At 61.7% G+C, this 12771-nt stretch overlaps 1 protein-coding gene across 10 annotated transcripts in view; it reads left to right on the top strand.

Annotated features, from left to right (window-relative positions):
• The window catches only part of MPRIP (myosin phosphatase Rho interacting protein), a 69432-nt gene that overhangs the window by 15197 nt on the left and 41464 nt on the right, over window positions 1-12771 (top strand). For all 10 annotated transcript variants that reach the window (XM_035339945.1, XM_035339944.1, XM_035339942.1 and 7 more), the window contains exon 4: window positions 12248-12399. In XM_035339945.1, the coding sequence (XP_035195836.1) occupies window positions 12248-12399 (152 nt within the window). The remainder of the gene's footprint in view (window positions 1-12247; window positions 12400-12771) is intronic.

Genomic DNA, 12771 nt, shown 5'->3' with positions numbered 1-12771 from the left:
GCTCTGGCACCACGCAGAGGGCTGCTGGGGTCACATCTGGAGCCCCGCACAGCTCCCTGCCCCTGGAAGCCTGCGTGGAGGGGCTGGGAAATGTTTAAAGGGGGAAAACGGCGGCTGGCGGGGGATCCGAGCGAGGGAGGGATGCACGCCCACGGATGCTGTGGTGCGGAGACGCGTGTGGTTATGGTTTCCTAATGGACCCCCCTCCAAATTCCTCTTCCTTCAGCAGAAAGGGGCAGATTTTAAGATGTCACCCTCAGCAGATCTGCGCCGTGCTAATTCTCATCGTAGCTCCCTCCTTTGTCATCTACATTGCTCCAAGGAGCCAAGAATCTGCGTGTGTGTGTGTGTGTGTTTTTTTTTCTCCCCTCCTCTTTAGATCAAAGCAGTTTACTTCAGTCTTGGCACAGGATGCAAATTCATTGGCAGGGATTAAAAACAAGCCTTAAACATCCTGGCTTCTCCATCCTTACTTTTTTTTTCCACCCGTTTCACCATTTAAGCGTTTCCAACCCCCCCTCCCTGCCCCCTCTGCAGGGGCAGCACGAGGCTTTGCGAGCCCGCGCTTCCCTCGCGAGCGGCTTCTTTCCCCCCTCCCGCCCCCCGCAGCCACGGTTTTGCTGCCGTCTTCTGCTCGCCAGATCTTGGGAGACTTTCAGTTTCTGTTTAGCATAAAAAGCTCTTGGCTCGAAGCGGGAGCGCGGTTCAGATTTCAAGCAAGCTGGAACAAAAAGGGCTGGAGCCGAGCAGCTGCGAGATGGGCAGCGGCGGCGGGAAGAGCAGGGAAAAGAACCGCGTTCGCCGGGGGAGGAAGATGCTCGGCGGGGAGGCTTTGCACGGGATGCTGAGTGCACGTGTAACAGCCGATGCATTTGAAATCAGGAAGCGTTGGGAAATGAGCAGGGGAGCGGCAATCTGTGCTCCTCCAGGGCTGCAGGGAAGAAGCCCCCTGGTGCTGGGGTGCAAAGGAGAGGGGACAAAGCGCAGCCGATGGCTCTGGGGGATGGGAGGTGGGCCCCAGCTGAGCTCAGGGGTCTTTGGAGAACGTTGTGCGTAATTTTCAGTACTGCTTTTTGGGGCAAAAAACCCACGTGAGGCCACCAGGAGCCCAGGGAACTCGTTGCCGGGGGCATTGCTGAAGCTATGGGACCGCTGCGGGGACCCCAAAAGTTTTTGGTATTTCTGCGAGCTTGGAAGGATTGAACTGGCTGCTCCTGCTCATGTTTTCCCCTGGCACGGGTGGAGGAAGCTGCTCTCCGTGCCCATGTCCTGGCCCTGCGTTGGGTGCCTCCAGAAGCCTCCCGGGAAGGGTCCCGCAGCGAAAGGCCCTGGTGGGAGGTTTGGGAAGTGAACAGAAAAGGACGAAATGTGTTGCTGGGAGAGCAGGGTACAGCCAGTGGCCTCCTAATTAGCGAGGAGCTTTGATGGCCTGGCCCAGGTGCTTCCTTCCCGAAAACAACGCCGCGCTTATTGTCCTCTGCAGGGCTAGCTGCAAAGCTGGAAGTGCTCCCACCATGAGAACCGAGCCCGGGTGCAAGTGGCTCTGCCCTTTCTTGCTTTTTGTTCTCCTCCTCCAGCTAGCAAAGTGTTTTATTTAGACGACACGTGCAGGAGCAACGAGGGAAACGAGCTGGATTTTAAATCCCCCGTATCTAGTTCACGGGAGATGGAGCGATACGGGCGCTTGTCGTAGCCGGGGTTGTTTGTTCGTGACTCCTGGAAATGTGGGCTTCACCCCCGTGGCCTCCAGCCTGCCTGCGAGAGCTCGGCTCGGTGATGGGGAGATGACACAACCGAGCACACGTTTACCCAGACGTGACCCTCGCCATCCCCTGGTGGCCTCGGACCTGGCTTTCCTCCGGGTCCCACCACGCTGAGCGCATCGAGCCTGACAAAGCGCAGCCCTCCGGCAGCAGGCGACAGATGGGAGCCCTGCTATTTACCGGGGCCAGTTGCTCCAGCTGCTGTTATTTTAAAAAAAAAAAACAGAGATTGCAACGGGAAACGAACCGGGGAGCTCCTGGCTGTATCAGGGAACGCAGAAGGCTCGTTTTGGTGCATTACAGGGCTAGCTGTAATTCCTCCCAGCCCCGGCGGGGCTGATGCCTGAGGTCCTTGAAGACCACCGGGAAGCTGTGGGCTACGGGCTGGGTAACACAGGGCACCCGAGGTGCTCTTATGTAAAAGGAACCCCCGGGAGAACGGCGTCCTGGTGGCTGGCACGGCCCTGCTCCTGGCTCTGCTGGTGGCACCCTGGCCTGCCCCGGTGGGATTCCACGCTGCAAAACGCAGCGAGCCCTCGGTGACAGCCCGGAGGGGATGTGAATCGAGCCAGGCGAAGCCGCTCCGAAAATCAAAGCAAGTTCCCCTCCCTTTTTTTTTTTGTCCTCCCCCCTTTTCCAAAGCGCAATCCCCGCTTGTTGACATGACATATGTGGGTTGGAGGGAGGCGGCAGCAGCTTCTGGCAGGGGAGGAAGGGGCCGGGGGGGGTGTGTGGGGGGGTGGGCTCTGCAAGCCGAGATGCTGATTACCAGGGGCAGCAAATAGCTTGCAGCTGCCTCCGCTCAACACGCTCTTTGTGGCGCTTGCAGCCACCCTTTGGACACAGCTATTTTTAATTTCCCCCAGCGCGCGCGCACAAAGCAGAGGGGGTGGGCGATGCCGCCGGCGGCCCCCTTTCCTGCTCCCCCCTTCCCAGCTTCCTCCCCATCTCTGGGGAGTTGGGGGGCTGGAGGGAGGGGGCTCCCCCCCCCCCACCTCTGTTTGATTCGGGGTTTGCCTCGGGAGCCGGCGTCCCGTCCCCCCCCCCCCCCGCCCCCCCCTGGGGGGGGGGGGGGGGGGAAAATGCAGGAAAAAATAAAAACACAATTAGGCCGGCGCCCAGCGGGGGGGGGGGGGGGCGTGGGGGGAGCACTGCGAAAAGAGGCTCCGGCCAAATTTTGGAATGCCTGAGAAAGCGGCCGGAGCCGCGGGCGAGCTTGGGGGCTTCCCACCGCCGCTGCTCCTCGCGGCGGCCCCCGAGGAGGAAGAAGAGGAGGAGGAGGAAGGAAGCAGGAGGCAGCCCCCGTCCTCACTCCTAGGGGTCTGTGGGATGAGAGCAGGGGGCTCGGCAGGGCAGCACGCCCACCATGGCTGGGGAGCAAGCTTTGTTTCTGGAGCCCAGCGCCGAGGTGTGCGCTCGGTTCAAGCAGCAACACGGTTTGGGGTTAATAAATGACCGATTCGCAGCCCCGGGTTTCTCTGTTCTGGGAACCATTAGCGAAGGTGAGATTTCTGGTTTGCCCCAGCCCTGCATAATTCACGGGTTTTGAGGCCGTGTGAAAGGGACGTTGTCAGGTTAAAACCTGCGTGGAGGCGAGCCCAGGTCCTCGCTGGGGTTTTGGGAACGGCCTTGCTCGGTGCTACCAAAGGCAGGGGGGTCGCTGAAGACTGGCACCGCCGGTCGGTGCCGTTTGTGGCATTTCTGGCGAAAAACGAGAATTCCCAGGCAGGTTTTCTTCTTCCTGCTAATGGAGTTATCGAAGGCCTGCAAGATAGGTGAGATGTTTAGAAATGTAAAGCCAGTAGAACACTGCTTGGCTTACGCTAGGTCTGGTCGTAGCGTGTGAGCGTGCTTTTGCTGTCGTGTGTTTTGTTAAGTCGTTTTTATTTTGCTCTGTCCCCAAAGAGCTGCAGAAGAGACTTCCCTGCGAGCGCTAACGCCTGGCGCTCTCACTGCAGGTTAAAATTACTGAGGGCCAACTGCGTGGCAGCTCAGCAGGACACGATCAGCTTGGGACGTGTCCCCCCAACACCATCCGTGGGGTTTCTGCCTGTTGTGATGCTGCAGCTGGGGAGAAAGAGTGGGATCTGGGGGCACCTCGGCCCTTTTCCTCACCGTTCTGTCGGCCCCGTTGCGGCTCCGTCGATCAAATCCTAGCAGATGCCCAGGACGCTGGGGGGGCACTGGGATATAACGACGGTTTTGGTTCGCTTTTCTGGCTGCTTTCCCATTAGGGGAGGGACGTGGGGATTATGGACGGAGCAGATGTGTGCAGGAAGGGGACGTTTGGCTTGCATGGCTGCTGCTGCCGTGCACGGGCTGATGCAGGGGGGATGGAGAAACCTCCCTGGGCTCGGGCCCCTGCCCGGCACCACCTCTTTTCTCCCCACTGGGGCCCTCTCCCTGCTCCGTAGGAGCTCCCAGGAGCAGCTCCTGGCCACAACCCCTCTCCTCTCCCAGCAGAGAGGCGGGCTGGGGTGAAAGCAACCCCCGGAGCCTGGTGTGTGCACGTGCCTTCGGGCTCTGCTGCTCCCCCTCCAGCTGGAGACCCCCGCACGCCCTGGGAGCCCGGCCGCGAGGTATTCCCAGCCCCGCAGGAAGCTCTGCAAAGCTCGTAAGCAGGGGAGTAATGAGGTTTCCAGGCTAATTTGGCAGGATTCAACAACTTCCACCCAAGCATCTGTGCCTGTGGGAGTTGCCCCAGCCTCCGTAGGTCCGGTGCTGCTGCTCTCGGGGGCTCGTCCTCCTCGCCTTGATTGCCGGCGGTGGGTGCCCGTGTGAGGTGTCGCTGTTGACGGGGCTTGGTGGAGGTGGGATTTCGGGGGGCCGAGGCTGGGAATGCTGGTGGTGGGGAAGCCCCAGAGAAGCCAAATAGGAGAGAAACCCCTGTGGTCTGTGCTGGGAACCCACAGCAGGAACCTGGGCACGGCTCTGCCCGTGGAGGTGGTGCTTTGCTCCTTGGGTTCAGCAGAGCTGGGCCATGGTCAGACAGCGTCAGCTCCAGCAGGTCGAACCCTGCGTCGTGTCAAGTGGGAGGCCTCTGCTGACTGTCCGTTGAAGGGCAGTGCTTCCCGTCCCTTATTTTTTAGTGAAAAACTGAAAAAATCCTACTTCATGTGGAACTGAAAGATCTGTTTTCTATTTTTTTTTCTTTTCCTCCTGAGACACCGGGAAATGTCTTGCCATTTCATGGACTCTTTTCCTGTGGAAAGCGCCTTTTCTTTTTCCCTCCGTGTTTTTCCCTGACGTGCAGCTCGCTGTGCTTCCTGGGCCAGCACGGTGCCGGGCCCTGACGAGGGCCCTAAACGAAGCAGAGCTCCGATCGACGCCTGTGGGAGGCTTCACGCGGCTGCCACGGTGCTGACGGTCTGGGTGGCAGCACGAGGACCTCTTTGGGGGATGGCTGGAGACCAGGAGACCGAGCCCTCCGTACCTCTAGGCCGGAGATGGGTTCCCCTGGGGCGGTCTGGGGGCTTTTTTACCGTCTCAGCCCGGTTCAGCACATCCCAGAGGTGGCATCTCGGGTGGCCCCGGGGCCACGGGGGGTGCCTCTGGGTCAGGGCGGCGCTGAGCAGAAGACCTTGGGAGGCGTTCCAGCAGCACTTGTTGCTGTAAATAACGCCGGGGCCTGCATCAGCTGCGGTCATTTTCCTGCCTTGCGAGAAGGCTGGCTCCAAAAACAAGCAGCCAGCGAGCTGCGCCCTGGCTTCATTTCCTAAGCTTTTTCCCAAGGAGAGGAGCCCGTTTTATTATTTCTTTGCACCGTTTTGTGGCTTTCTGAAGGATCCTGAGCCAAAGAATCACCCCCTTATCAGTTTTTCTCCGTGTCTGCGACCGTCTCTGTGTGCAGGTCACCCCGGGGGGGTCCTGGTTGGGGACGTTTTGGGGAGCCCCTTCCAGCCTGGGGAGATGGGGATGTGGCGGTCGTGGGCATGGCAGCGACCGCCTGGTGCTCGTCTCCTCACGCTAAGGGGGTGGAGAACAAAGCCAATGAGGCCAGTTTGGAGCCGTGCGATTTAAAATTTAAACAGCCAAATGCAAACGGATCCTGCCTGTCCTTCCCACCCCCTGGTGGCTGCGGTCCCCTTGTCCCTGCGCCGAGCTCTGTCCCTCAGGGTCCCGGAGCGTGGACTCTGGGTTTTTGCTGCCGGGCTCCTTGCCGTGACAGCCCCACAGAGATTTCTGTCCCCTCTGAGCGGCTGCCTGCGCAGCGGGGAGCGGGGAAGCTGCCATGCTGGCAGCTGCGAGCAGATGGGGTCGGATCGCTATCATCGCCCCCCTCCTGCTCCTAAGGGAGGAGGACATTCTGCATTCGAAACGCCCTTAGCCCTTGCCATGTGTCCGTGCCGTAAGGAGAGCAGGAGGGAAAAATAGCTTGGAGTTTGCAGGGCTGTGAGATGGCGGCTTTGGCCGGGGGTGTGCCTGCACCGGGTGATGCTGGTTCCTTTGGTTTGGTCCGTGAAAACCTGGGGCCTTGCTTTTGTCCCCAGCACGGTGCCGATGTGCTCTGCATCTTCTGTCCTTCTTCTGCAGCTTCTGTCCTTCTTCTGCAGCTTCTGTCCTTCTTCCCCTCCAGCAGGGTTGGAGACGGAGAGCGTATGCCTGAGCACCCACCCGGTGACCGCAGCCATCCCAGCTGGGTATGGGACATTCCCTGACCGTCCCTACCCGTGCAGGCGGTTGTGCCCTCACACGTGGGGCCAGGACGCGGCCATCCCAGCCCCGCACGACCCTTCGGAGGCCCTTCAGCAGGAAAGAGGTTAACAGGAAGGAGGCAGGCGAGGCGCTGGCTGCCAGCTCCAGACCCCGCTTTGGGGTGGGGAGCAGCTGGGAGCTGCACGCTCAGCGCGAGAATCGCCTTATAAGGCCAGGACGAGCCAGTTCCAGCCTCCTGCTTCGCTCCGGCGCTCGCTCCCCGGGCGGGCGCCCACGGGGACGGGGACACGGAGGGGATGCGTGGCCCCCACCGCCATGCCCAGGGCGCTCCGCGGTGCCGGCTCTGCCCTCGGCACCGGGTGGGAGAGGAGCCCGAGGGTGCTCACGGCCGGCTCGCGGCCTCGCTCCGTGTTTAGACTCGCTGTCGGTGGACGTAAACACGGGTTCTGCTGAAAAGCGGCCCCTGGCTGAACTCTCCTGCCCAGCCCCTGCGCTGCGCCCCCTCCCCAAGCTGCTCTGGGGGAAGAAAATTCCTTCCCCCTGGCGAAAGCGGCGATGGAATTGTTTTATCTCCTGGTGGAGGCTTTGAGGGGGGGCTCTGGAGGGGCCCGGTGTGCAGGGCCAGGAGTGCAAGGGGCTCACACACCCATCCTCTGAGCCTTGAGCCAGTTCCTTGGGGGGCAACCTGGGGCCTTGGGGAGCTCCTCCGGCAAAACGCGTTTCAGGAGCTGGCTGTCAGCATCCGTGATGAACAAAGAGGGGCTGACAGTGAGTGACAGGGCTGGTGGGAAGCAGCTCAGTGCTTTTCCGAATGGGACGGTACAGTAACAACCTCCTTCCCTATCGCCTGCTGCATGCCCTGGAAAACCAGAGGTTTCTCAGCAGCTTCCCCGAGCACTATCTGCCGATCCAGGCAGGCTGCAGGTGAGGAAGGTGCTCAGGTGGCCGAAAAAAAGCTCAGGTGGCATGGTGCAGGGAGAGGAGAGCTGCTGGGGGCATAGCAGGGGATGGGGAAAGCTCCCACTTGCAGGGAGGTGCAGAGGATGAGCCCAACCTTCACTCCCTGTAGATGGGTGACTGCTCCGTCCATCCTTTCGCAGAGCTTGCCGAGGTCATTTGCAAGCTCCTTTGTCTAAATCCCGCTTGCTTGACCTGTTAGCTGATCTATGAGCGTAATAAAATCCGCCCGCGGCAGAGCTCCGCTCGCACTGTGGCCGTATCGATAGCTCTGTGCCTAGTGGCAGGATGCCTGCAGCGCTCATTAAAACCCTGCTGCCGTCCCAGCCCTGCTCTCGCAGCACCAGGACGCCGGTGGCCGAACGTCCCAGGGGCAGGCAGTGCGTCCAGCCCCAGATCCAGCAATCCTCTCTCCCTGCCCCGAGCACGAGGCCGAGCACCAGGCGCAGGCAATGCTTTTAGCAGCTCCCCGTGCAGAGCGCGCTCCTCGGCAGCCACCCTCATGAATATTTTAGCTCGGAGAATGAACATTTGTCAAGAAGCATTTACGGAGGCGGCCTGGATGTTTCTTCCCTAGGCGTGCCTGGCTCGCTGCTAATCTGGGGCAGCGCTGGGAGCCCAGGCAGAGCAAACCCAAGCCCGAGCCCTTCCCCGTGCAGCACCGGGGCCGTCGCAGCGGAGAGGGACCGTGGGGAGCAGTCAGCCTCCGTCTTCCCTCCGGGACGGCCGGACCCCGGTGCCAAGGCAACCAGCCCGCCGTGCGAGATAGACAAATGGTGGTGCTTTTTTCTTTTCCCTTTTTCTTTTTCTTTTTTTTTTTTTCCTTTCTTTTTCCCTCCTGGGTCTTGGCAGAAAGTAAAATGTCCCTTTTGTTTGGTTTCCTCCTCCCCCTGCCCCATCGCCTTTCTTTAAAGGTTGTGTTCCAGATTTCATCAAGGCACGTTGTGTAACGGCTCCGGAGCACGGCGCGGCCGTGGGCCCTGTGCCCCCGAGGCCATGGCACAGCAGGTCCCCGGGAGCTTGACCGGGGGGGTTACCTGCTCCAAAAATATCTCGTGTGCAGGTGCTGAGCGAACCTCCGCTGTCTTTTGGGCCGAGCTCCTACACCGTGCATGTGTTAGAAATGATGGGGAAAGTGTTTGGAGGAAGCCAGGCTTGGAGCAGGACCCAGAGCCTGCAGCAGCCCTGGGTCGCTGCGCGGGTGGTTTCTCACCACGTAGGTTTCTGAGTTAATTTTGACTCTAAATAATGCTGTGGTTCTACCTCAGCCTCTCAAAACTGTATGAAACGAGGGTCTCGTGCAGGCAAACCCCACGGGCTTGCAGCTTCAGCACCCAGCGCTGTGTACCCCCTGCCACAGCACCTGGGTCTCCTCCTTCATGTCCTGGTGGCATTGCTTCCAGGGGGCCCGTGAGAGGTCCTGACTCTTCCTTTCCCTCCTTTCCACCATCTGTTCCCCCTCCCGTGTTACTCACACACTGGGGGAAGGAGGTAGGGAGCGTTTGGTACCCAGGTTTGCCATTTTGGGGTGCCAGGGCGGGGCAGGGGCTGGCTCTGGGTGGCTCACACGGGACCATCCCCGATAAATCCCCGAGCGGCGAGCAAAGCGGCTTGGATTAACTCCCCGCAGCGCAGAACTGGGGGCGCTTTATTCCTTTCCCCTCGGCTCTGACGTTTCTGGTTTTCAGAGAAGATGGAGCTGCGTCAGGAAATGATTCACAGCTCAGGGGAGGCGGAGGCGAGGTGGGGAACGGACGCCTCCAAAAGTCCCCGAGCCCCGTCCCAGCCCGGAGGCTGCCGGCGTTGCGGTGGGCACGGCGCAGCGGGGCCGGCATCCCGGGCACCCGGGAAGGACGGGGTGGCAGAAGCGTGCCCTGTAGGTTTTGTGCTGGTATCGAGGGGGACGCGGCGAACACGTGCGCGTGTAAATAGGGATCTGTCATACCCCAGGGAAACAGCGCTGCGATTGTTTCTTGGCGCCGGTTCCTCTGCTGATACTGGCAGCGCAGAGAGCCGCGGCTGCTCATTCGGCGCTGCCTCCCCGCGGCGCCGCGCTGCGAGCTGCTCCGCTCCCGCCCGGGCTGCTGCTCGCCCTGCTGGGGTGGGGGCTTCCAGCCCTGCCTTGAGTTTTCCCCATTAAAAGACGCCCCCAGGCACTGGAGCTGTGCCCTCCGTCCCCTCGGTGGCAACGCGTCCCACTGAAGGCAAGGCCAGCGCCTGGGGACGGGGCTGTCCCCGAGGTGGGACCAGCAGAAGCCTGACTCCGCTCCTGCCTCACCCCGGTGCGAAGCTTCCCGTGGCCCTGGGGTCACACCCGGCACGCACGCGGGCGTTCAGCCTTCTGCCAAAGCCTCTGCTCTTCAAAGGGCTGCTTGAACTCCCTGCCTTGTTATTGTTTCGGTGCCTGTGCCGTGCGACGCCTCCCTTCTCCTGCGTTTAGTTCTTCCCTTCCACTTGCCGGAGCCACGCAGCCCTGCCCTGGCCCGGCAGCAGCGCAGGGCCCCTCTGGGGAGCCCCCGCTCGGTTTTTGGGTGCTCCCCAGGGAGCCGCGTCCTCGCCCTGGGGGGGCCGCGTCCCAGCCGTTCGCTTGTGCTCGTGCGTGCTTCCACCTCGCAGCATTTGCATCTCGCCTGGCTTCAAAGCGCCTGCGTCGGCTGTGAGGAAGGAAATAAAGAGATGTAAAGGGATTTAAATCCCGAGCGAGCGAGGCTGCTCGTCCGTCAGGTTTCAGCTCCTGCCCAGGGGTGTTGGGGGCTGGTTTGGCCACGGTGCCTTTCCTCTCCCCGGCTGCGGGTGACGCGGTGCCCGTGCCTGGCACTGCTCGGGGTGCCATTCCTGGTGTCCCCGCTCTGGAGCTCCAAGTGCGTGGCAAAACCACTTCACAACCGGAATGGTGGAGGGGGGAGCCCGAAACTGGCTCCTCTGCTGCGGGCGAGCTCAGGTCGGGGCTGGGTGTGAGTTGCGGGGAAGCTGCCCTGGGGTTTGGGAAGGAGGAGAGGGCAGGCGAGGTTTGCAGGGAGCCCTCTCCTGTGCTCAGGTTGGATGTGCCAAATCCGTGCCAGGTACCTGCGGGGCCTCGCGGGGATTTGAGGGGTGCACGAGGCAGCAGGGAGCAAGTCAGCGTCCTGCGGTGCCCGTGGGGCTCCCTCGTGGAGCCACCCTCAGCCCCTCTCCCCCCGTCCTGGCCGTGTTTCGCGGTGCACAAAGGCCGTGGGTGGGGAAGGGGTCAGACCCACACGGCCGGCCAGAGTTCATGGTCCTGGAGGCCTTGGCACAGCCAGTGGCTAGGGAGAAAAAAACGTTTCCAAGACTCCGCTTGGGGCCGGAGAAAGTTTTTCCGTAGGGTTTTTATAGCTACCGGAAAGCGGGGTTTTATTTTTGTTGTCTAAGACAAAAAATCCTCTTAGGAGTTGACTTCCCGCGGCAGCGAGCGGGGAGGGCTGCGCTCGGCTTTTCTTCCCCCTTCCCCCCGTGGGGTCTGTGGACCTTGGTGCTGGTTTTTATGAACAAAAAGAGGAGGTTTTGGTGCCCCTGGTGTAAGGTCGGTGCCGTCGGTGTGCCGGCACGGGGTCGCCGACACCACAGCGTCCCCGACAGCTCCCTGCGTGGGATGCTCACGCTCCCCCCTTGATCCGTTCGGGGGCACAGCTGCAGGGAAAGCTTTCTCCTGGGGGGAGGGGGACATTTCCCGCACCCGCACATGGCTGAACCGGGGGGCTCAGGGGGCTGAACTGAATTTCCTGGGGTCACAGGCTGGGGCCGTCACAGCTCTCCCCGCTCTTTGCACGCCGCAGGCTGTTTTGGAGGTGGTTTGCTGGCAGGGGAGCCTGTTTCCATGGGAGGAATCCTAACAGCGTCTGCCAAAAAGCCGTCTCCCTGTCGGCCTGGCCATCTGGAGGGCGAGAGGAGGCCATGCTGGGGCGAGGAGGTGGTGTTGGGTGCTCCCTTGGTGCCGTTTGCAACTCGGAGGGGTCTGTGCCCAGTTCCTTTATGCCCCAAGCGTGGGTTTGTGCCAGCCCCCGGTGCGGTGGGATGCCAGGGGGGACCCTGGTGTCACCGTGCCCTGCTGGCAGGACGCACAGCAGGCTGGGGATGGGGATGACGGGGACGTGGCATCGCCGCTGTAATCGGATGAGCCGGTGCTGCTCCAGATGGACCCGTCAGCTCTCGTCAGTGCTGACACCTCTCTGGGTCCCTCGGCGTCCCCGTGGAGCAGGGGGACCGGGAGGTGACACCGTGCTTGCAGAACCTGTCGTGGGGTCCCTGCCACGCCGCTGCCCTCCCCTCCCCAGTCCCCCTGGCTCGGCGTCTTCCAGCGAAGGTCAGGCCCGGAGCAGTGCGGGTACGCGGCGGGGAGCATCGTAGTGCCCGTGCCAGCCCTCCCGTCCCCTTTGGGCAGCCCCTGAAAGCGATCGCGTTGTGCTGGCAATGGGGCTTGCAGCCCTGGGACTGAGAGAGGAGCATCCCCTGGGCAAAGGAGAGGAAATCCAGGTGGAAATAGTGCTCCCTGGTGTTGTGCAGTCCCTGGGAGGAGCAGGCGTGCATCACCGGTCGCTGCAAACCCAAACCCGGCCGCTCGGTGCCTGGCGTTGGCGGCCCCGTGCTGCACGGGGCAGTGACCCTGCCCTGGCCGTTCGGCACAGAGCTGGTGTCCTGCTGGCAGAAGTCCTGCGCCTTCTGCTCCGCATCCCCTGCTGGGCAGCACGGGGCTTTGCCATGTACCAGCATGGTGCAGGATGGGGCTGAGCACTCGTGGGCAGAGCATCGGGGTGCGCAGGGAGCTGGTGTCTACCGGGAGAGGTTTTAGGGCGCGCGCCGTGCCGTTTTGCCCCTCTCTCCTTACACGTTCCCCTTTCTCCTTCCCCTTGCAGCCCACGACCCTCCCGCAGGGCACCATCAACATGAACCAGTGCACGGACGTGGTGGATGGGGAGAGCCGGACGGGGCAGAAATTCTCCCTGTGCATCCTGACGCCGGAGAAGGAGCACTTCATCCGGGCTGAGAACAAGGAGATCATCAGCGGGTGAGTGCAGCCCCTGCCCGCGGGGCTCTTCAGCTGGGAGGAAGAGGAGGGCAGGGAGCACAGCCCCGTGCCTTGGATGTGCCGGCAGGGACTGCCTCGGTGTTGGACGGTGACCTGGAAACATCCTCTTCCCGCTCCTTCTCGTCCTTCCCGAGGCACGGCACCTCCTCCGTGCTTCCCAGCCCGGCACGGCCAGAGCTGGTGCTTCCCGCTGAAAAGATTTCCATTTCCAAGCGCCTCTCTGGGTTGCGCCTCCCCCGTGGTAGGACGTAGCGGCTGAAATAGGCATTTTCCTGCCAAGAGCTGGGGATTTTGATCAGATGTGTGTTTGCGTGGGTCAGAACTGCCCTCCTCTACCAAGACCGGTGGGCA

The sequence above is a fragment of the Oxyura jamaicensis genome, chromosome 14 (genome assembly GCF_011077185.1).
Source record: "Oxyura jamaicensis isolate SHBP4307 breed ruddy duck chromosome 14, BPBGC_Ojam_1.0, whole genome shotgun sequence".
NCBI lineage: Eukaryota > Metazoa > Chordata > Aves > Anseriformes > Anatidae > Oxyura > Oxyura jamaicensis.
This window is presented reverse-complemented; position numbering and strand designations above follow the sequence as displayed.